At 38.2% G+C, this 21876-nt stretch overlaps 1 protein-coding gene across 1 annotated transcript in view; it reads left to right on the top strand.

Moving 5' to 3' along the window:
* The window catches only part of LOC145994377 (protein takeout-like), a 57329-nt gene extending 35831 nt beyond the window's left edge, over positions 1–21498 (top strand). The window contains exons 3-6 of the mRNA XM_083130489.1: positions 917–1064; positions 4745–4878; positions 9479–9628; positions 19617–21498. Of these exons, the coding sequence (XP_082986615.1) occupies positions 917–1064; positions 4745–4878; positions 9479–9628; positions 19617–19771 (587 nt within the window). The 3' untranslated portion in view covers positions 19772–21498. The remainder of the gene's footprint in view (positions 1–916; positions 1065–4744; positions 4879–9478; positions 9629–19616) is intronic.
* Positions 21499–21876: the final 378 nt, after the last annotated feature.

Here is a 21876-nt window from a genome sequence, read left to right as displayed (position 1 = left end):
TGAGAATCATGGATTACTTATTCTGTATGTTCTTTAAAAAAGTGGAAAATACTAGATTTATTTTAATGGAAGACTTTGATTTGGCAAACTACGCGATTAAAAATTTACGTGCTAATAATGTGTTCAATAGAAAATATATAATTATTTTTAAGGAAGTCAACAAATATGTGATATTGCTGGATAAGTGTATCATGAATAGACAAATGTGAATTGTTACCATACAAAGGCGATACTAGATCATATATCTTGGTCACATGTGTAACTTTCATATGCACTTACTGTTCCAGTAGTAGATATGAGAGTAAACTATTTACTTATCTCCATCTCTTGGTGCATTTTGAAACACGTATCGTGATCTAAATTCTCTTAGGCCCTGTGTACACTGCGAAGTGGATACTTGCATTTTACTTTGATCAATGTCATAGATACTACATAATCAACTTTTTTAGTACATACTCGTATTAAAATTATACACTTTTAAAAATTAATTTCCATTTCATTCATCTTCTATCAATGTCAGCCTGCAGTTGAAGGACATCACTGTTTTTTAAATACTCTTAAATTTTTTATATCATCTGCATATAGCAAATATGTTCTAGATTTAAAACGTCAAGTAACATCATTAATAAAAACAGCAAATTAGATGGGTCAAATGACGACTCTTGAGGTACCCCACATAATATTTCTTTTCTGGAGGAAACTGTTTCACCAATCTTAAAGGTTCTACTTTCTACAAAGTTCGAAAACCATTTGAGAAATCGAGGTGATAATACAATGATGATGATGATGATATTAATAATGTTTCTTGAAAATAGATCTGATATTGCTTAAAACATGTGACTTTCCGATTTATACTTGAATTCGGCATTGAAGAGTAATGTATTATACTATTCCCTCTTTTTCTTCGTTTTAACAGGTTTACCGGAGCTCGACTTGCCATCCTACGAACCTCTAGTGCTCCCGGAAGTTATACTGCAAAGTGGTACGCGTTCTGTAAACTTCCGGGCTGTGTTCCGTAATGTCACGGTTTACGGGTCTAGTAAGTTTGTTCTGAAGAACGTCACGTAAGTAGCTTCCATTTTCTTTTTAATACATTAAAAAAATTTACCTTGTCGAGGTGGATTTTTAACGCTCCCTCATACTTTCCACACTACCCTCCTACTATCCACTTCTATAAAAACCTTGTCCTTGTTACATATTTACGATTTTAAATATAATAAGAAAATAATAAACTAATTTATAAATACTTTAAGTATTACTGTTAAAGAATACGTTTACAGAAGGTATGGATTTATTTAATACCCACATAATGATTAATTGATTGAATTTGAAGCTTTGGGTACGTCAGCACTTAGGCTACTTTGCACCAGTCACATTATACTGGGTCCAGCCCCTTTCCATAACTAAATATATCTAATAAACATAACTGTAATATCGAGGGACTAAAATATTCTTACTTCGGTTAGAAGCTGAGACTACGAAGAAAATAGTTAGTCTGCAAAATGCAGTCCAGTCTCCAGTGTGTACTACGTGGAAGTGATTGGATTGGGTTGGATTGATTTGGCGTTTTAAGTCCACTTTATGCACAGTAACGCTAATCGGGACTGGACGTACAGTTTAAAGTGGGATCCGAACCACTATGTGCCTCCACCGGGTATTGAACTCGGTACCCCTTGATTACAAGGCAACGACGTACGTGGAAGTGGGATTGACAACTTGGTGCACTACGCGGAAGTGTCACCCCTTACATCACTACATAAATAACAGTAATTTCTTAGCATAAATTTCTACATGATTTTGCAACGTACGTGTCATGTTATGCAGTTGCCTGCAGGAAGGGAAGACAATACGCCACACTTCGATGAATACTTCTTTATGCGTGCCTCTAACTTGATTGCAGACTTGAATTTGTTGAATAATAAAAACCACTTCTGTTTTCCTTTCCATCTATTCTGTATTTTTTACAACTTTTTGTCATAAATCTGCTCTAACTAAATTGATATTGATCTTCCAACAATATACTTATATTCTCTTACATTGTGCTGCCATCTATGTTTCTTTCCTTGAAACTTCTTTCTCTCGCTCCCTTGTTATTGTTTCGAGTTGAAATACATGGTAAATATTTCCTTTTAATATAAATATCCAAGCTCATATAATCAAAATTAAGGAGGACACCCCGGTTTGGCGCCCCTGGGCTTGAGCCACCCTTGCATTAGCTAGTTTTCGCCTCGATACCTGTTGCCATACTTGGTAGACTTTTGTTCCCACAAGGCATTGCGCAGAGCAGACGAAGCTTGAAAGATATACCAGCGACAGCTGGGTCTCCTTTGTCGCACAACGCGAGAACAACTTCTTGTTCTAACGTCAGATGAGGACGAGGTGTGCCTGCGTTGTTAGGTTTGATTACCTTAGCATAAATACATAGAAAATGTATTGTTTATGCTAAGAGAACAGAACCCAACAAGCCTAACCTTAAAACCTAGCCATTTACACAACAATGAAAGCATTTCACAGTGACGTCAGAACGAAAGTTGTTCTAGCGTTGTGCGATAAGGGAGACACGTGACTTGAAGAACAACGTCGTAGGAGAAGGAACAGCTACAGCTCATTAGCGTCAGGAGAAGGGTTCAAACCGCTCTCTCAACACCCCCCCCCCCCGAAATTATCATAGTTGATTTCAAGATAAAGCAGAACCTTTTTATTTTTATTGTTAATGACATAGTTAATGTTCAGTTACTTAGTATTTGAACAAAATAACCGAAAGGTGTGTTAGAGCGAAGAGAAGACAATGATGTATTTAGATGGGATCGATCAATAGGCTCCCCGTGAGACTTACGAAGTACATGAATTAAATAATAAAAATCTATTTTTTGCCTGTGCTGCATAATCGATGGTTATTTATTGCCTCTTAACTTATTGGAAAGCAAGAATTATATTGATATCATACGTTTTTGAAGGACAGTACCAAAGATATATGCACAGTACTATTTATGATAAATAATTAAATATTTAGTGAATAACAAAACTTCCAGATGACGTAAAGTTCCTAATTAATATTTCATCAGGGTGTCAAATTACGTAGACCTAAATTCTTGACCTTCTTTGTTTTTCTTAATCTTTATTTAATCGACCCCTACTTAGGTAAAGTTCGAAATTAGCAATTAAGAAAATAAACATTTTATTATTTAATGAAAAAACCCTTTAATGAAGTTCGTTGGGTTTCGTAATGGAGCATTTTTTGTCTCCGAGGCATGGAGAAAATATTTATTTCGGTTCTGGGATTGGATATAATACCGGGTCTACACAAATGAATATCGGAGGTTTAAACTTGTATATTTTCTATGCTATACACATTACAAATATGAGCCAAATATGAAATGAAAGAGTAACTCACCAAGTTGTCATAACCTACATTACAAGTGTTCAATGTGGGCACCATTCGTGATACGCCACACATGCAGCCGGTAGTTCATTTCTTGCCACACTAAAAGTAGCAAGTCTGGTGTAATCGACTCTACTGCTGCAACAATCCTGCGTCTCAACTTACGTAGGCTGGCAGGTAGCGGTGGTATACATAGCCCCACAGAAAAAAAGTCACAGGGGTGGGGTCAGGGGACCTTGGAGGCCACTGGAGAAGGTGCAACTCGTCTGCAGCATGACGACCGATCCATCGATCGGGGAAAACTTCATTTAACCATTCCCTCACTACGTTATGAAAGTGAGTGGAGCGCAGTTTTGTTGTCAAATGATGTGTTGTTTATCCTCCAGTTGCGGAAAGAGCCAATTTTGTAGCATGTGTAGATATGAAATTCCAGTAACAGTTTCTTCCATAAAAAAGAACGCCCCATAAACTTGTTGTTTAGATACTGCACTAAGGACATTAACTTTGAGTGAATCCCGTACGTGATGCAGAGTTTCCCGTGAATTCTGCGACCCCCAGATACGAACATTATGTGTCTTCACTTTTCCACTTAGATGAAATGTGGATTCATCGCTGAAAATCACACGACAAGAAAATCGTCGTCTTCTAGATTAAGAATTTGTGTGCAGAAGTTCCTACGAGCCAAATGATCTGCAGGCTTTAGGGCCTGTAACATCTGCAGACGGTACGGTCTCATTTGGGGTCTTTTCCTTAACACTTTCCACACTGTCATTGTTGGCATTGCTAGTTCTTGACACGCCCGCCGCACAGATTTTCTAGGACTGCAAGTGAAAGCTGTTCTGACGCTTTCCACCTTCTCGTCTGATACACGCGGCCGTCCGGAACTTTTAACTTTACACAGGCATCCTGTCGTCTTAAACTGACAACGAAAGTTGTCACTCCAAATCTTCTCCGACACGCGGGATTCGCCATGTTTACGAATGGCTCCGCCAAGCGGCAGAGTTAGGAAACAAATTTTGCGCATGCGTAGAATCGAGACTTGATTAGTTACTCTTTCGTTTCATATATGGTTCTTATTTGTAATGTGTATAGCATAGAAAATATACAAGTTTAAAACTCCAATTCGCATTTCCTAGTAGTGGACCAGTATAATTTGGAGAGGAAGTACTATAAATGTTATTCCATAGGAACTTCATCACTGCAAGAAATCACTAATTACGTAGCCGAATCAACGCATATGCAATGAGCAGCAGTATACGGCAAAGGAATTTACTTTAGTGTAAGACTTACTAATAAAAACTTGCATAAACTTCAAAGATATATGATTGGACATTTAATAACACTCTTTAATTGTACTTTCAGCTTTGACACTGACATCTATAAACTATCTGTGTCAATTCTCTTACCACAACTACGGATTATGGCCGATTATAACATCGATGGAAGGGTCCTCTTACTGCCACTGAGGGGATCTGGCGTTGCAGACGGAAATTATAGTGAGTACAAGCTTTATTATGTCTTACACGTTCACACTAAACTAGTCTATATTAAATTACCCAATATTATCATGTCTCGTCCTGTAATATATACGAGTATTTTTTTAAAGTAAGGTCCATTTGCCAATAACTTATTATATCCCAAGCAGGCGTAATACTGCGCATGCGCACGGGCTCTCGGCATGCCTTGCCCAGAAGCAGAAACAATTTGGAGCCATGTTGTCGGTTTGTGCGCTTCGTACCGTGTGATTTCAGTGCTTAACGGTCAGTAAATCCTGTTCTTGGCAACAAGAAACATGGCAGTAGGAGAAATTCACCGCCAGATATGTGAAGTGCACGGCTCCAATGCAATTAGTGATAGCTAAGCAGTGACGTGCACTAAGGAGTAGCTATTCTAGCAGAGATAGCTCAATCAATCTCACATCTCTAATTATTTTAAAATCACAATATTTATTGTCTTGTTAAAGCCACAGTTCATATGCAACACTTCTTTTTTCACGCGATCCGTGGGCAAAGGTAGCCTAGCTCGCTCTTCCTCCGCCTCACCAGTTCCAGGTATAGAAACGGCTGCCCGAAGGAAAAGGGAAGCTTTCTGCCTCTACCTCACTTGCCCCCCACCCCCGCTGCAATGGTTGAAAGCCCGTGCTTTCAGGTCCCCCAGTCTACCTCCTATAGGACAGATAGGGGATTGGTTTCCCTTCGATTTCTTTGTAAATCCTCTAAAGAACTTACGGGAAAATTTACTGCAGTATTTATGTTCTTTGCATTTACACCACAACTTTTTACACGTTGTACAAGATGTATGTATAATATGGGATGTAGTTTTATTATTTATGAAATGGGAACGTGTTATGTGCTGACATATAATGTTATGCTTTCTTTCTTTCTTACTATTTTCTTTACTAATCTCTTGGCCTGTAACAGATATATTTATTTGGGCAAGAGAACGTGAGTTCATATTGTTGTTGGTTTGGTTTATTTTACTTCACTTTTCTGCCACACTTGGTTATCGCGAAAATGAGGATGAGTGATGATATGATGTAATTGATGAAGGGACTTGACATGAACAATCCATGCCGGGATTCGAACCCGTGATGAGCGAGCATTCTTGTTCCTTTGTGTTGTACTCTGCAGTAAATAATGAAATAATTTGGAATGATAAATGTATCTCAGAACTCGAAAAGCCAAATGAATATTATTGAAGAAACTACAAAAAAGTGTGTTTCTTACCTGTTTTGTTTCTGTGTATAAAGTGGACTTATAACACCAAATCAATCAACCGTGGAGGAGTGGTTATCACAGCGCGCTACGACACCAGGAGTTCCGGGTTCGAACCCCGACCTGGGCATGGGTGTTCTTCATTAATTTTATCTTATCATCTTCACAATTAACCAAATGTGACATAAAAGCGACGCTAAGTAACAATAATGAAATCAAATCATTGATTGATTGCTTGATTTCGTTTATTTTACTTCGCTCTTCCGCCACTTTTGGCTAATTGCAAAGATCATACGATAAAATTGATGAAGGTACACACAAAGAATACCCATGGCCAAGCCAAGATTCGAACCCAGGATCTCTGGCTTAGTGCTCAAATCAAACCGTCTTCTATTTTCGAATGGGGGTGGGAGTTGCGTGTACATTTTTTTAGTACTCATTCATCATTTTGCAATCTTTTCCTGTTATTGACGTTCTATTTTTTAGGAATACTGGGCCGTAAAGGGGGGAGTGGTATGACCCACACACCCCCGAGCATGCCACTGGTTGCTACCCCAAGTGTCGACGTCACTGCATGTCACTGTAGCTAAGTGTGGATATGGGTGAGAATATTCGAGGACGGGTTGGAGAATGTGCATCATGAGCCGCTCTCGGGTCGGACATCTTTAATGAGCGACAATTTGGTGTGTGTGGTAGGCGCCAGACCTTGCGCCCACTGACTATATCGCCTCTTCGGGTATCTAAAGAAGTTCCTCGGCGTATAGCGATTCGGCAGCGACGAAGAAGTGAAAACTATAGGTCTCTTCTACTCTTACTGCGGGACTTCTACATGCTGGCAAGGGACGTTGTGAGCGGGGAAGCGATGAAATCAGCGCGATAAGAAACGCAGCAAACTGTGGAACGAGGTGCACGTAGTACTTCTTCTCGCCACGTCGTATCTCTCGTCGCCATCGCAGTTGTATGCTTCATTACCCGCTCCCCACTTCCCTTGCCAGCATGTAGAGCGTTCGCCTAAGAGTATATCGTCCAGGCGATATCAACTAGGAGATAGATATATCCTCACAATATTTTAGCGATACATGGCCTATCCTGTCAGCGTCATATCGTCACAATATTTGGCAATATATATCGTGTTGGCGATATATCGTCACTATATTTGGCGATATATATCGTGTTGGCGACATATATCACGATATTTTAGCGATATATATATATATATATATATATATATGGTGTCGACGATATATCGTCACGATATTTGGCGATATTTATCGTGGAGGCAATATATTACCGATATCACGATACGGAAAAATATCGTAACGATATTTTCTTGACGATAGAGGAGAAGGTCTAAATATGGGCTTTGGAGTTATCAGCGCTTCCGGGTGCTGCAGCCTGGCAGAGGTTATGGGAACTGGTTATCTGTCAAGGACAAAGGTTGCGGCGCCAATTCGCAAGAGAAAGTGGTGGTTAGTTTCGGCCTTGGACGCTGTTATAGAATTGCGACCTCCGAAAACTTTTTTGCAGGTATGTTTTAACTCAACGTTTTCTGAATTCCCATCTGCTTTGTATAGATTAGGATATTAACGGTACATAAAACAAATGTTGGCTTTTATAATGCCATGATTTGTTTGTGAAATATATACCACAGGGAGCGAAAATAAATTGAAGAAGATAAATAGCGTGATGGTCTAAATATGGGCTATGACATGAGGTCTAATGTTGAGATCACATTTTCAACAAATATTTGAATGTTTTTCTTAATTTCGATTTTTCCCATTCCGCGTGATTTTCAAAACAAAAGATTATTCATAAATATGAATATTATAATGTTTTAGCGATAAATGACTGTTCTTTTAAATTTTAATTGCTTTTTGTGATATTGCCACTAGTAGCCCAGGTCCCGGGTTCGATCCCCGGCCGGTTCAAATCCGGGAACTTTTCTAACGTTGGAAGCGGCGCCGGCACCCATCCAGCGTCGAATGACATGAGTACCTGGGGAAACCTGGGGGGTAAAGGCGGTCAGGGGCGTGGTGCTGATCACATCACCCCCACTCACGACCGGATCAAGAAAGTGTGGGGCGTTACCCCCACACCCCCTATACGCCTTCATGGCGTTGTGCTAAGCACAGGGGAGCACTTTACTTTACTTTTTTTTATTTGAAATACATCATTTTACCATTTTTTGGAATTTGCTTTTTTTTTTTTAAAGAAAATGGAGACCTTCTATACTTTAGCATGCTATTTAAGTACATATTTCACAGATATGCATTTTAAAGTCAAGTGCTTGATATATTGTTTTTTCCCCTCCGAAAATGACAACATACAAATTTCATATTCTAATCTAGCCCAGGGCCTCGCGATTTGTTACTACGCCACTGAATCTGTCTATACAAGATGTCCACTGTGGGCCAACGAAGCTTGCAGGGAGAAAGTCTTCCACACTTCTCGTTACAGCTCTGTAGTAATGCTTGATTTTAGTGAGAATAATGACATCATTCTGGTTAACCTTCCGAGTCAAGCAGCCCATATTTACAACCACTTGACAGGAGCTCTTTGAAGTCTTTCAAGTAACTTTATGGTCACATGTAATATATTCATGGTGATTAACTGTTCAAGATATATTACAATAATTCCTAAAATAAGTGTGTTCTTTGCATCATGAGTGCAAAAATATGATGTGAAAAGAGAATATCTAAGACTTAGAAACAAAATAATTTAAATTTACAGAAAATTATGATCATATCATTGTATTTTGTCATAAAAGGTTTATTTTCTGTAAGAGAAACATAACACTGTTAAGTCTTGTTTCCATGCTTAATATCACACTAAAACGTCTGACCAGGGCAGAAATTTACTTAAAAAAATACACTATACACGTGACGTTTCAACCTTCATGCATTCAAAGTTTGTTCTGAGTCTGAAGAAGATCTTGCTAGAAGGTTGAAATGTCACGTGTATAGTGTGTTTGTTTAAATATTTCTCCCTTGTCAGACTTTTTAGTGTATTAGGAAGAAACATATCAAATATACTATACAGATAACATATTTTTTCATAACAATGTATTGTCCTATTCCTGCTATCTTCCGTATGGCCAATCTAACCCGGACTCATATGGGAGAGATGGATCACTGGCATATTCTTTCTTCAGTTTCTTTCATATTTACAACTTTATTTATTGGTAGCATCACAAGTATTCAAATTTGGAAACCGAAAAAATTATATCAATTCTGAACTGCGGCAATATTCGCTTTTCCTAGTCATTGTCTATTAATAAATCATGGTGCTTCAAGTTTATTTTAATTTTTGCAAGAATTTCTTACTTGTTAAGGGAATTAAATTATCACCTTTTAGTACAACTATTTTATGTTCTTTAATCTAGCTAACGTTGTGGCACGTGCAGACATTAAAGCTGAAAGTCAGCTCAAAGGAAATGCTGAGCATCTGACAGTGACATCTGTTGAGCTAGATATCAACATCGAGCATGCTGTGCTGTATTTCGAAAATTTGTTCAACGGAGACAAAACTTTAGGTAAGTACCTACCTGATTATTACAAGGCACAGGGCCGGCACTAGGTGGATGTAGGGCCTACAACCAAAATTTGTCGGGTGCAGGTATCCTATAGAATCACAATTCAATTAATTTATATGTTGGTATTATTACCTAAGTGCAATAAGCAGAGCATGCTGAAGGTTAGAAACAATTAGTGTTTTTTTTTTTCATTTCTGATGCTTCACTGGTGCGACATCCATTATAGCTCTTTTCAGTTCTTACGGCGGACGCTCTAGAAGCTGGCAGGGCGAGAGGGGAGCGGGGAAGCGACCAATCCAGGACGATAAGAAACGCAGCGGCCAGTAGAACGAGTTTCACGCAGTACTTTTTCCGGCCGCGTCGTGTCTCTCGGCGCCACTGCTGTTGTCTGGTTGGTCTGTTGCGTAATCCCCGCTCCCCACTTCCCCTGCCAGCTTCTAGAGCGCCCGCCGTAAGAACTGAAAAGCGCTATAACTATATTTAACCACAAAACAGTCTGTGTTCAATATCCAATTTTTATTATATCAAATTATTTTTCCTATCAAAGAGACAAATTTTAAATCATATCCAATAACATTCTCTATCATAATCATGGGCGTGCGCAGACTCTCAGATTAAGGGGGCCAACGCCTTGATAGAAGTCAGTCCGAGAAAGAAAAACCTGATTCCATCTCACTGTTTTGTTTTATTGATGGGTACTAAACAGAGCTGTATATAGTGTATGTCCGGACTCACCGAAACTCACTCTATTAGAAGAATTGCAGCTTCCGTGGAACAAAAGTTCTCTGTTCCCCTTTATTTCCTTCTCTGTGCTTCAAACTAATTTACATATAAGCATGATTTGGTGCAGCAGATCCAAAGCAACTACACATAACTTATTCATTTTCAGTGTGTGACCAATTCATTCTGAGACCTCATGGGTGTAATACAATTGAGCTAAGGAATAAAATGCGCGAGTCTTAATAACAAGTAATTTGATGGAGAACGAAGTGACATAGTCCAAATACATAGGAAATATACCCGCCGTAGATGCTTGGAACTTTCGTCGGCTTGAAAATACTTTATTTTTTGAAACGAATAATATTGTTTAATAACGATAATAAGATTTCTCTTCAAAATGTTAAATAATATTATGAGAGACAACTGTCCCCTTTGACCCCGTGCGCACACCTATGATCATAATTATCCTACGTTTGCTTTTCATTGAATTTACATTGTTTCATATAAAATATCACTTCACTTCATGATTCCATTCTATAGTAACGAATAGTGCATTTTACGCGTACAGTTTGAAATATCTGAACACGATTTTTGTGTAGTACTTTGTCTAAAACATAATTTTGGGTAGTTTTAAGTATGTCAAAACAGGAGCAGGCGCCATAAGCGGAGTTCTGGAGGGGGCAGGAGGAGCCTGCCCCCCAACTTAAAAAAGAGAAATAGAATAACATATGATTAAGTTCAGTTACTACATTTTTGTTATGAAACCATACCGCAAATCGGCAACATTTAGAGGAACTTAATATAAATGTTTTGATGGTAGGACAGTCATATGATGGAGCCAGCGTGATATCTGGAGTTAAGAATGGTTTAAAATCTGTCATTAGGGAAAGTAATCCTTATGCAATGTACGTTCATTGCTTGGCTCATAAAGTCAATTTAGTGCTTGGTACAGCGTGCAAGGACAATGAATATAAGCTGCACCTTTTAAAATAATAATCGTACTGTTTTGTTTCTTTTAAAACTGACGACCAATATACTAATTAATATTTGTTTACTTAAGCGATGAAATTTAACATTTTCAAATCTGAAAGGCCTAAAAATTAGTGTTTTTAAGATGTTTCTATTTTTTTAATTTCCGAGAAAGGCCTCCGGACCCCTTACAAACAAGAGGATATTCAATAACACTCAGGTACAGTGTCTCTCAAAAGTTTTAGGACAACGTTATTTTAAACTAGGCAACCCAATTTACGCAAGCCGTTGGTGGGTTGCGTGCAGAGTTAGGCTCAATTTCAGGGTTGCCACATGCACAATAGATATTTATAAAATACGCGAAAGAAATATAAACAAGTATTATTGCATAAAATTATTAAAAATATCACTATTATAACGCAAATGACAAAATTTTTTCTGAAAGAAAAAAATAGGTTTTCTAGTATTTCATCGCTAATGAGCCTACAGTAAGGAAAAGAGGTGAGAGGAAACGAAAGGTTACAAGGGAGAGGAGAAAGAAAAAGCGAAAGAAAAAGCGAAAGGAGAAGAGGAAAAGTAGAGGAGAGAAGAAAGATAGGATAAACGAGGAGAGGAGATGTAGTGAGGAGAATGGAAAAAGATTCGAGGAGAGATGAGGAAAAAAGAACAAAGAAGAGAAAAGAGGAGGAAAACGAGACGAGAGGAGAGGAGGAGACGAGAAGAGGGAAGTGGAGAGTAGAGTAAAGGAGAGAAAAAGAGAAGAACGAAAAAAGAGAGAAAAGTTCAATGGAGTCGGAAATCTAAGACAGGAAAGGAGATAAGAGGAGTGGAGAAGAGTGGGATGGAGATAAGATGCGAGAAAAGTAGGGAAGGCGATATGAGATAAAAGCAGAACAGAAAGAGGGGAGAGAAGAAGGAGAAGGAACTGGAGAGAAGAGGTAGTTGCAGAAAATATCGTCTGAGCGTCAAGAATGGATGCATTGGTCAAATTATCGACATGAAACATTCAATAACATTTTGAAATGTATTGGAGAATATATTAGATCGGTGCGAAATGCCTTTTGGCTGAGTTCAGAGCAAGATAAAATCTTCCACTTAAGATCTTTGATTTTACCTGCGATTACACCACTAAAAAAATGAACGTAATTTTTAATATTGATGAGAATTATTCAATTTTTCTCCACTTCTCGGTTCGTTGAAATGGAGATTTTGTAATTCAATATTTCCCCTCCCCCATAGTTAATTCCAAACTGAATCATTCCGTTTCGCACGGCGTGGACAATGAACACAATGGGATCTGTCTAAAACTTACGAAAAAGTTTCTTCCACCGGAAGGGTTTGAACCTACGACCATCAGATTGACAATCCCGAACGGTAGCCACTACCCTACAAGCTTTCGCTCCTTAAGCCAAGTAGAAGGAGCTGACCAATGTGAAATGTAGATGTAACTCTCCTGCATGTAACGTGCAAACAAGTATTGTTTGTAACAAAGAAAACGAAAGTAGTACGACTCGGCGAAAACATTTAATGCAGAATTGCACGGTGAGAACTTTTCATTCCATATTTGCGGAGGTATCCTTGCATTGAACTCGAGTGGGAAAAGGGGTAAAATTAGCATGTCCTGAATTGACACACATATAAATAGTTATTTCATTAATATTTGTCAATGTCTTTGAAGCAGTACACAATTATCGTTAGAGTATCATAATTCACGATCTTATATATAAAAATAACGTGTGTCAATTCATTTATTTGTTTATTTTTTTTAGAGGTTAAATAACTATTTTCCCGAACTATTTTTCAGTGGTGTCTGTACTATAGGCAAGAAATAGTTCAATGCTTCAATTCCATTTTCTTTGGGGAACATTCCTGGCAGGGATTAATAATTTTTTCTACTGCCGGGGATAATAATGCTTTTGGGGGTCCCCCCGTGAATTCGCACACTAACTAAGGGGTTAGATACGTCGTCACTAAAGCCCGCTTTAGACGAAAGCATTTTCCTTACCATTTCCAAGGCACATTTCATGGCATTTCTCAAGGATAGGCTCGGTCCGTAGCATTTTTCGTAGCGTAACCAATCAGAAGCGACCTCTAGGTCACGAGTGCAGTAGTAATGGCGGCCGCGTGTATCAACGTATCACTTCACATTTTTAAAACACGATAATTATTCAACCGAGAGGAATTACGCTTCGTATGAAATGGTTTTAGGTAGATAAGAATGGCGCGAGATTAAATACATACTCTACAACGTTTACTGTACACGTATGGAAGAATATTTTAGTTTTTTTTCAATTCTAAACACCATGCCTATGTACTTGGTGTTATGGAAATAAAGTATTATTATTATTATTATTACCGTGCATTCGCCGTATAACAGTTGGGCTGAAAAGTTCGTAGGCTAACATAGTAAAAAATATTTTTTTGACAAAATTCGATTTTATTATTCAATATAGTTGCCTTTGAGGGCGATACAACGATTATAGCGGTCATACAATTTTTCGATGCCATTTTTATAGTACGATTTCTCTTTAGCCTCAAAATAGGCCTCAGTTTCGGCGATTACCTCTTCATCAGTGCTAAATTTCTTTCCAGCGAGCATTCTTTTAAGGTCTGCAAACAGGAAAAAGTCACTGGGGGCCAGATCTGGAGAATATGGTGGATGAAATGTATTGGAGAATATATTAGATCGGTGCGAAATGCCTTTTGGCTGAGTTCAGAGCAAGATAAAATCTTCCACTTAAGATCTTTGATTTTACCTGCGATTACACCACTAAAAAAATGAACGTAATTTTTAATATTGATAAGAATTATTCAATTTTTCTCCACTTCTCGGTTCGTTGAAATGGAGATTTTGTAATTCAATATTTCCCCTCCCCCATAGTTAATTCCAAACTGAATCATTCCGTTTCGCACGGCGTGGACAATGAACACAATGGGATCTGTCTAAAACTTACGAAAAGTTTCTTCCACCGGAAGGGTTTGAACCTACGACCATCAGATTGACAATCCCGAACGGTAGCCACTACCCTACAAGCTTTCGCTCCTTAAGCCAAGTAGAAGGAGCTGACCAATGTGAAATGTAGATGTAACTCTCCTGCATGTAACGTGCAAACAAGTATTGTTTGTAACAAAGAAAACGAAAGTAGTACGACTCGGCGAAAACATTTAATGCAGAATTGCACGGTGAGAACTTTTCATTCCATATTTGCGGAGGTATCCTTGCATTGAACTCGAGTGGGAAAAGGGGTAAAATTAGCATGTCCTGAATTGACACACATATAAATAGTTATTTCATTAATATTTGTCAATGTCTTTGAAGCAGTACACAATTATCGTTAGAGTATCATAATTCACGATCTTATATATAAAAATATCCCGTTGAACGTGTGTCAATTCATTTATTTGTTTATTTTTTTTTATAAATTCCATAAGCAGAACAATGTAGCCACTATATACTGCTATTACAAATAATGTTACCATGCTTTTGTTTAATGGAAGGGAGTTTTTTTTAAGGAACATCTAGTATGGAGGATCGAACGTCTTGTAAGTCTTGTGTCCAGTACAGTCTTATGAAATATATTTGCTGTTGCGTAAGGTAACACGAAATAATTACACAGTGTGCGAACTACCAAATCTGCGCAACGTTATACGTAAACAGGCGGAAAATTTTATTCATAAAATCATCTCACATTTGACAGTATTAGTCAAGAGAGACTCGTGGGACACTGTGTTAAGGTGCTGGACTAAATCCTTCTTATTTTTCTTCCTCGAAGAACAACAGTTTGTAAGGAAAACCAACAGTTATGCTCTTTCTTATTTCTTTTAAATTCTTACACTTTCCTTTAATTGGGGTAAAAATAAATAAGAATATTGCTTGCATTTCTGTCATTGACGTAGACCAGGCCCGTACGCAGGATTTATTTGAGGGAGGGACCAGACCCAATTATATTACAAAATAGTTCAAATAGTTAAAAAGTCATGATAATTCTATGTTTAGAAAATAATATATTTATAAATTAAATGTTGCGTACTAGGAATTATTCATACAATAAAGAACATATCTAATTGTGAGTTAACAAAAAACAATAATAAAGAGACATTTTCGCATCACGATTGCAGTTCGAAAAAGTCGGGACAGGGATTGAAAGTAACGCACTGTCCTGACAAAATCGCTGAATCGGACGTCTGGTAGTCTTGCATCAATGATTATAAAACTAAAACCACCCAATATTGCAGCTTGAAGACTTTTGCGCAAGAAACAGATTCATTTATGCAAGAGCAAAATTGAAATTTTTACACATTTCAAAAATCGACGATGTTATTTTCGTATTTACTTATTTATAGGTTCACATTTAAATATTTTAGGGTTCGAGGGGGGAGCATGGCCCACATGGCCCCTCCCCTGGGTACTGACCTTACGTAGACAGTGGAAGAGAAATTTTGGAGAACCTTTCTATAAAATTTAGTATTTACATTCACCTTATGCTCAGATAGGTTAAACCGTTTATTGACAATCGTGAACATTTCGTTTAATAGATAATATTTGGTTTTAAACGACGGGAGAATATTGGTCGAATTTCCTTTCTTGCTCTTTTGAGAGAATATATACTTCTACAATAGCAATCGCGTTCGGAAACCGTGAAACAAATGACTTGGTTTTCAAAGGCAGACAAGCTTGGTAGAATAGCTTGCTCGCGATCAAAGTGACTCACTCACGCTATTCAAGGCCGCTTCTTATCGCAAAAACACTGTGCTTCGATGCACAGTGTCTGCACCCAGCACGTTACAAGTGACCAGAGTCGAATTTTAAACAGAATCTGAAGAATGGTAGATTTCATTAGAGGTGGCTAGGTAGGCACCAGCTCAGCATGCAATAGTTTAAGTGATAATTCCTGACAAACAAAAAACCGTATTGAATAATTATTGGGATAGTAATACGTGTATCCGCTCCTTTTTAACAATGTAAGCTCGAAGACAATCTGTATTCCATTTATTTATATTGGCAACTTGGTCAACCGGAGGTTATTTTATCGCCTTCGATAATCGAATTGTCTGATCGATTATTTTTTGTTTACCCAGGAACATGCCCCATAGAAGATTTCCGAGACCGGATTACGCTACTCACTCGTAGCTCCCCAATTTCTTCACGATGGTGGGTTGCTACCGGTCTCATACACAGGCCGAGAACCTAGAGAGTGAGCATAGGCGGACTCGAATCCATGCCGTCCTGCAGTCGGAGTCCAAAGCACAGCTCCTTAGACCGCACGGTCACGGAGGAGGACTTTTCTTATTTTACCTTTGGCTAATCGCGACGATGAGGATGAATAATGAATAGAAAAATAAAGAAGGTAACGCACAAAGTAGAGGACGATCTTCAACCTCTTAGGTGACGAGTTCAAGCCCTAAATATGAAGATTTCAACCTTAGACGATCTGAATTTCAAAATTATAAACAAAATGCCTACTTACACTAAAGTTCTCATCAAGGCCAAAATAGTTTGTAACTGTGAAACTACCCCTGAATACAAATTGACATTTTTTTTCCATGTGAGTAAGAATTAAATGTGTGGCATACAGAGATAGATGATACCTTTTGAGAAACAATTAACTGTACCCTGTCCCAGCATCTCTGGAGCAAAGCCGCGCATAGCGGAAGAGAAGTGGAGAGAGGGGAGAGGGGATTGGGTGGACAGAGCGAATCAGTGCACGCTGCTGGGAAGGCTGGTAACCGAAGTGGCTTTCCTCCTTCCAAGCAATTCCGTTCCTCTCACGTGTTCATCGCTGCTCAGATAGCTACTTGTTTTCGTTCACCTGCTCCAGAGAGAGTAGGACAGAGTGTAGTTCGCATACATGTAGCAAGTAAAGAAACTTATCCCAGAATGAAAATTCCACATAGTTTTAAAACGTTTGTTTAAGCAATGAATGACTGGAAACGGATCACACATAATTCCCTTGCCAAAATCTAGAGGTCGAAAATTAATTTCAAGACATATCATATCTATTCACCAGATTCCAAGTTATAAGGAACTATTTCGTAGATGTTCATGAAACCGTTATAAAATTACAAATAAAATATTTTCACAAGCTTAGATATACTAATACGAAGAAAGAAATTCAGAGTTAAATTTCAAATGCATGCGTATAAAGTAATTCTAGAAGTACAGAGCTATATCTGAGTATTTAACTTCATTTTTTCAGATAACGTTTACAATATTGAGGCGACAGAATAATTAGGAACTGTAGCTCCAAGAGAAACAAAGGGCGTAGTGTATTGGTTAGAGTTCATGAAAGCATTACGGTCCCATGTTCGATTCTCCATACTAGATGTTCCTTAAAAAAAACTCCCTTCCATTAAACAAAAGCATGGTAACATTATTTGTAATAGCAGTATATAGTGGCTACATTGTTCTGCATATGGAATTTATAAAAAAAATAAACAAATAAATGAATTGACACACGTTCAACGGGATATTTTTATATATAAGATCGTGAATTATGATACTCTAACGATAATTGTGTACTGCTTCAAAGACATTGACAAATATTAATGAAATAACTATTTATATGTGTGTCAATTCAGGACATGCTAATTTTACCCCTTTTCCCACTCGAGTTCAATGCAAGGATACCTCCGCAAATATGGAATGAAAAGTTCTCACCGTGCAATTCTGCATTAAATGTTTTCGCCGAGTCGTACTACTTTCGTTTTCTTTGTTACAAACAATACTTGTTTGCACGTTACATGCAGGAGAGTTACATCTACATTTCACATTGGTCAGCTCCTTCTACTTGGCTTAAGGAGCGAAAGCTTGTAGGGTAGTGGCTACCGTTCGGGATTGTCAATCTGATGGTCGTAGGTTCAAACCCTTCCGGTGGAAGAAACTTTTCGTAAGTTTTAGACAGATCCCATTGTGTTCATTGTCCACGCCGTGCGAAACGGAATGATTCAGTTTGGAATTAACTATGGGGGAGGGGAAATATTGAATTACAAAATCTCCATTTCAACGAACCGAGAAGTGGAGAAAAATTGAATAATTCTTATCAATATTAAAAATTACGTTCATTTTTTTAGTGGTGTAATCGCAGGTAAAATCAAAGATCTTAAGTGGAAGATTTTATCTTGCTCTGAACTCAGCCAAAAGGCATTTCGCACCGATCTAATATATTCTCCAATACATTTCAAAATGTTATTGAATGTTTCATGTCGATAATTTGACCAATGCATCCATTCTTGACGCTCAGACGATATTTTCTGCAACTACCTCTTCTCTCCAGTTCCTTCTCCTTCTTCTCTCCCCTCTTTCTGTTCTGCTTTATCTCATATCGCCTTCCCTACTTTTCTCGCATCTTATCTCCATCCCACTCTTCTCCACTCCTCTTATCTCCTTTCCTGTCTTAGATTTCCGACTCCATTGAACTTTTCTCTCTTTTTTCGTTCTTCTCTTTTTCTCTCCTTTACTCTACTCTCCACTTCCCTCTTCTCGTCTCCTCCTCTCTTCTCGTCTCGTTTTCCTCCTCTTTTCTCTTCTTTGTACTTTTTTCCTCATCTCTCCTCGAATCTTTTTCCATTCTCCTCACTACATCTCCTCTCCTCGTCTATCCTATCTTTCTTCTCTCCTCTACTTTTCCTCTTCTCTTTTCGCTTTTTCTTTCTCCTCTCCCTTGTAACCTTTCGTTTCCTCTCACCTCTTTTCCTTACTGTAGGCTCATTAGCGATGAAATACTAGAAAACTTATTTTTTTCTTTCAGAAAAAATTTTGTCATTTGCGATATAATGGTGATATTTTTAATAATTTTATACAATAATACTTGTTTATATTTCTTTCGCGTATTTTATAAATATCTATTGTGCATGTGGCAACCCTGAAATTGAGCCTAACTCTGCACGCAACCCACCAACGGCTTGCGTAAATTGGGTTGCCTAGTTTAAAATGTCGTTGTCCTAAAACTTTTGAGAGACACTGTACATCATATCCTACTCCCAAAGTCTGGCCCCCCCAAAGCAAAAGCTCGAACTCCGCCCATGGCAGGCGCTCGTGGAGCGAATCAAATCAGATTTACTTGGGTGTGCACGTGCGAATGTGCGTATAAATAATATCGGCTCAATCTTCATAGAGGAAACTTTCAAGGGCTAGCTTCACTCTCATCGAAGGGAGTGACGCTAGCTCCAAAAACTAGGAATTATCTTTTCACAAATTAGCTGATTGTTAACATCAAGGATTCTTTGGGTTTAACTTTCAACTTATCTCATGATAACCTCATTCTATAATTTAGTGCTTTCATTTGTTTGTTTCTTACAGGAGATGCAACGAATAAATTCTTCAATCTACACATCCAAGAAATTCTGCATGAGGTGAAACCTATTCTTGAGGAAACAATTGGAACTATTTTCAGGCAAATAACAAACAGAATCTTTCACAAGTTCTCCATAGATGAGCTCTTACCACAGGAATAAGAATATCTGATTTCGAGCAGTATTAGCTTATATTTATTGTACAAATGACCTTCGATACAAGTGATTTTCAATCTGCAGTGTTACAGTGACGCACCCTTCATGTTTTCGATTTTTTAAATATTGTATCCTTGCCTGTAGATGGCAGGACAAGTTGCCATTATAATAATGCCTTACATTATGAAACAAGCTTCTAGTTTCGCAATGTAATAAGAAACATAAATTTATTTCTGTTTCATACCGCCTAAAAAATATTTTTATTTGTCTAAATACTTATGAAAATTGTAAATGATCTAATTATAATAGAACTTCCACAACTAAATGCATGCAAAGAAAGATAATAGCTAAAGTGCTGGTTATTGGTATCAAGATACTTACTTAAAGAATGTTGTATCTTCGTAGTTAAGGTTTGGTCAGATGAAATTACACAAATACTTCCTTATTTAAATGTAATTTACGTGAGAAGCTTACTATGAGAAGCTCTTGTCTCGAGGGCATTGTTTCTTGAGTATGCAGTTTTATTGAGCTTCAACATTAATTGTACTACATCAATCACTTGGAGAAAAGTATCTGCAGAAAACAGTGTGCGACTTAAGCTTTTTGCTTTCGCGGGAGGGGGGTGGGGTGTTCACTCAGTGCCGTATTTGTATTTGTGATATTATTTCGGGTGGGTAATTTTCTTTGGGTCTGCAAATTAACAGCCTACGTGTTACCAGTTAGTAAATTATAGCTCTCGCCATGAAAACATTCCAGTCAAGGTAGGAGCTCCTCCACACACCTCGCCCTCCACGGTAGCCAAACCTCTTCTAAGCTGTTCGGTCGACACTTCGCGCGTTGTGCGCATGCGGTTGACTTCGTCGGTTGAAATTGTTGCTCATTGGCAACACTGTAGGTGGGTGGCGTGACCTTGACTGGACTGTTTTCGTGGCGAGAGCTTTAACTAGCTTCCAACTCGGACAAAATCAACTCTACTTGCCTTGGCAGCAGATTTTCGGCAGCTATTTAACAATGCACAGGTCAACAGCGCTAGCCTGGGAGCTTTTTGTACAAGCTCTGCACCAAACGACGATATAAAGCAGTAAATAATGTGCTATTTGACCTTCAGACGCGAAGCAGGATGCAATTGTTTTAGAGGTTAAATAACTATTTTCCCGAACTATTTTTCAGTGGTGTCTGTACTATAGGCAAGAAATAGTTCAATGCTTCAATTCCATTTTCTTTGGGGAACATTCCTGGCAGGGATTAATAATTTTTTCTACTGCCGGGGATAATAATGCTTTTGGGGGTCCCCCCGTGAATTCGCACACTAACTAAGGGGTTAGATACGTCGTCACTAAAGCCCGCTTTAGACGAAAGCATTTTCCTTACCATTTCCAAGGCACATTTCATGGCATTTCTCAAGGATAGGCTCGGTCCGTAGCATTTTTCGTAGCGTAACCAATCAGAAGCGACCTCTAGGTCACGAGTGCAGTAGTAATGGCGGCCGCGTGTATCAACGTATCACTTCACATTTTTAAAACACGATAATTATTCAACCGAGAGGAATTACGCTTCGTATGAAATGGTTTTAGGTAGATAAGAATGGCGCGAGATTAAATACATACTCTACAACGTTTACTGTACACGTATGGAAGAATATTTTAGTTTTTTTTCAATTCTAAACACCATGCCTATGTACTTGGTGTTATGGAAATAAAGTATTATTATTATTATTATTACCGTGCATTCGCCGTATAACAGTTGGGCTGAAAAGTTCGTAGGCTAACATAGTAAAAAATATTTTTTTGACAAAATTCGATTTTATTATTCAATATAGTTGCCTTTGAGGGCGATACAACGATTATAGCGGTCATACAATTTTTCGATGCCATTTTTATAGTACGATTTCTCTTTAGCCTCAAAATAGGCCTCAGTTTCGGCGATTACCTCTTCATCAGTGCTAAATTTCTTTCCAGCGAGCATTCTTTTAAGGTCTGCAAACAGGAAAAAGTCACTGGGGGCCAGATCTGGAGAATATGGTGGATGGGGAAGCAATTCGTAGTCTAGTTCATATAATTTTGCCATCGTTTTCATTTATTTGTGACACGGTGCATTGTCTTGATGAAACA

The sequence above is a fragment of the Lepisma saccharinum genome, chromosome 10 (genome assembly GCF_977018435.1).
Source record: "Lepisma saccharinum chromosome 10, izLepSacc3.1, whole genome shotgun sequence".
Taxonomy (NCBI): Eukaryota; Metazoa; Arthropoda; class Insecta; order Zygentoma; family Lepismatidae; genus Lepisma; species Lepisma saccharinum.
The sequence above is the reverse complement of the archived record's forward strand: the minus strand, read 5'-3'. Positions and strand labels throughout refer to the sequence as shown.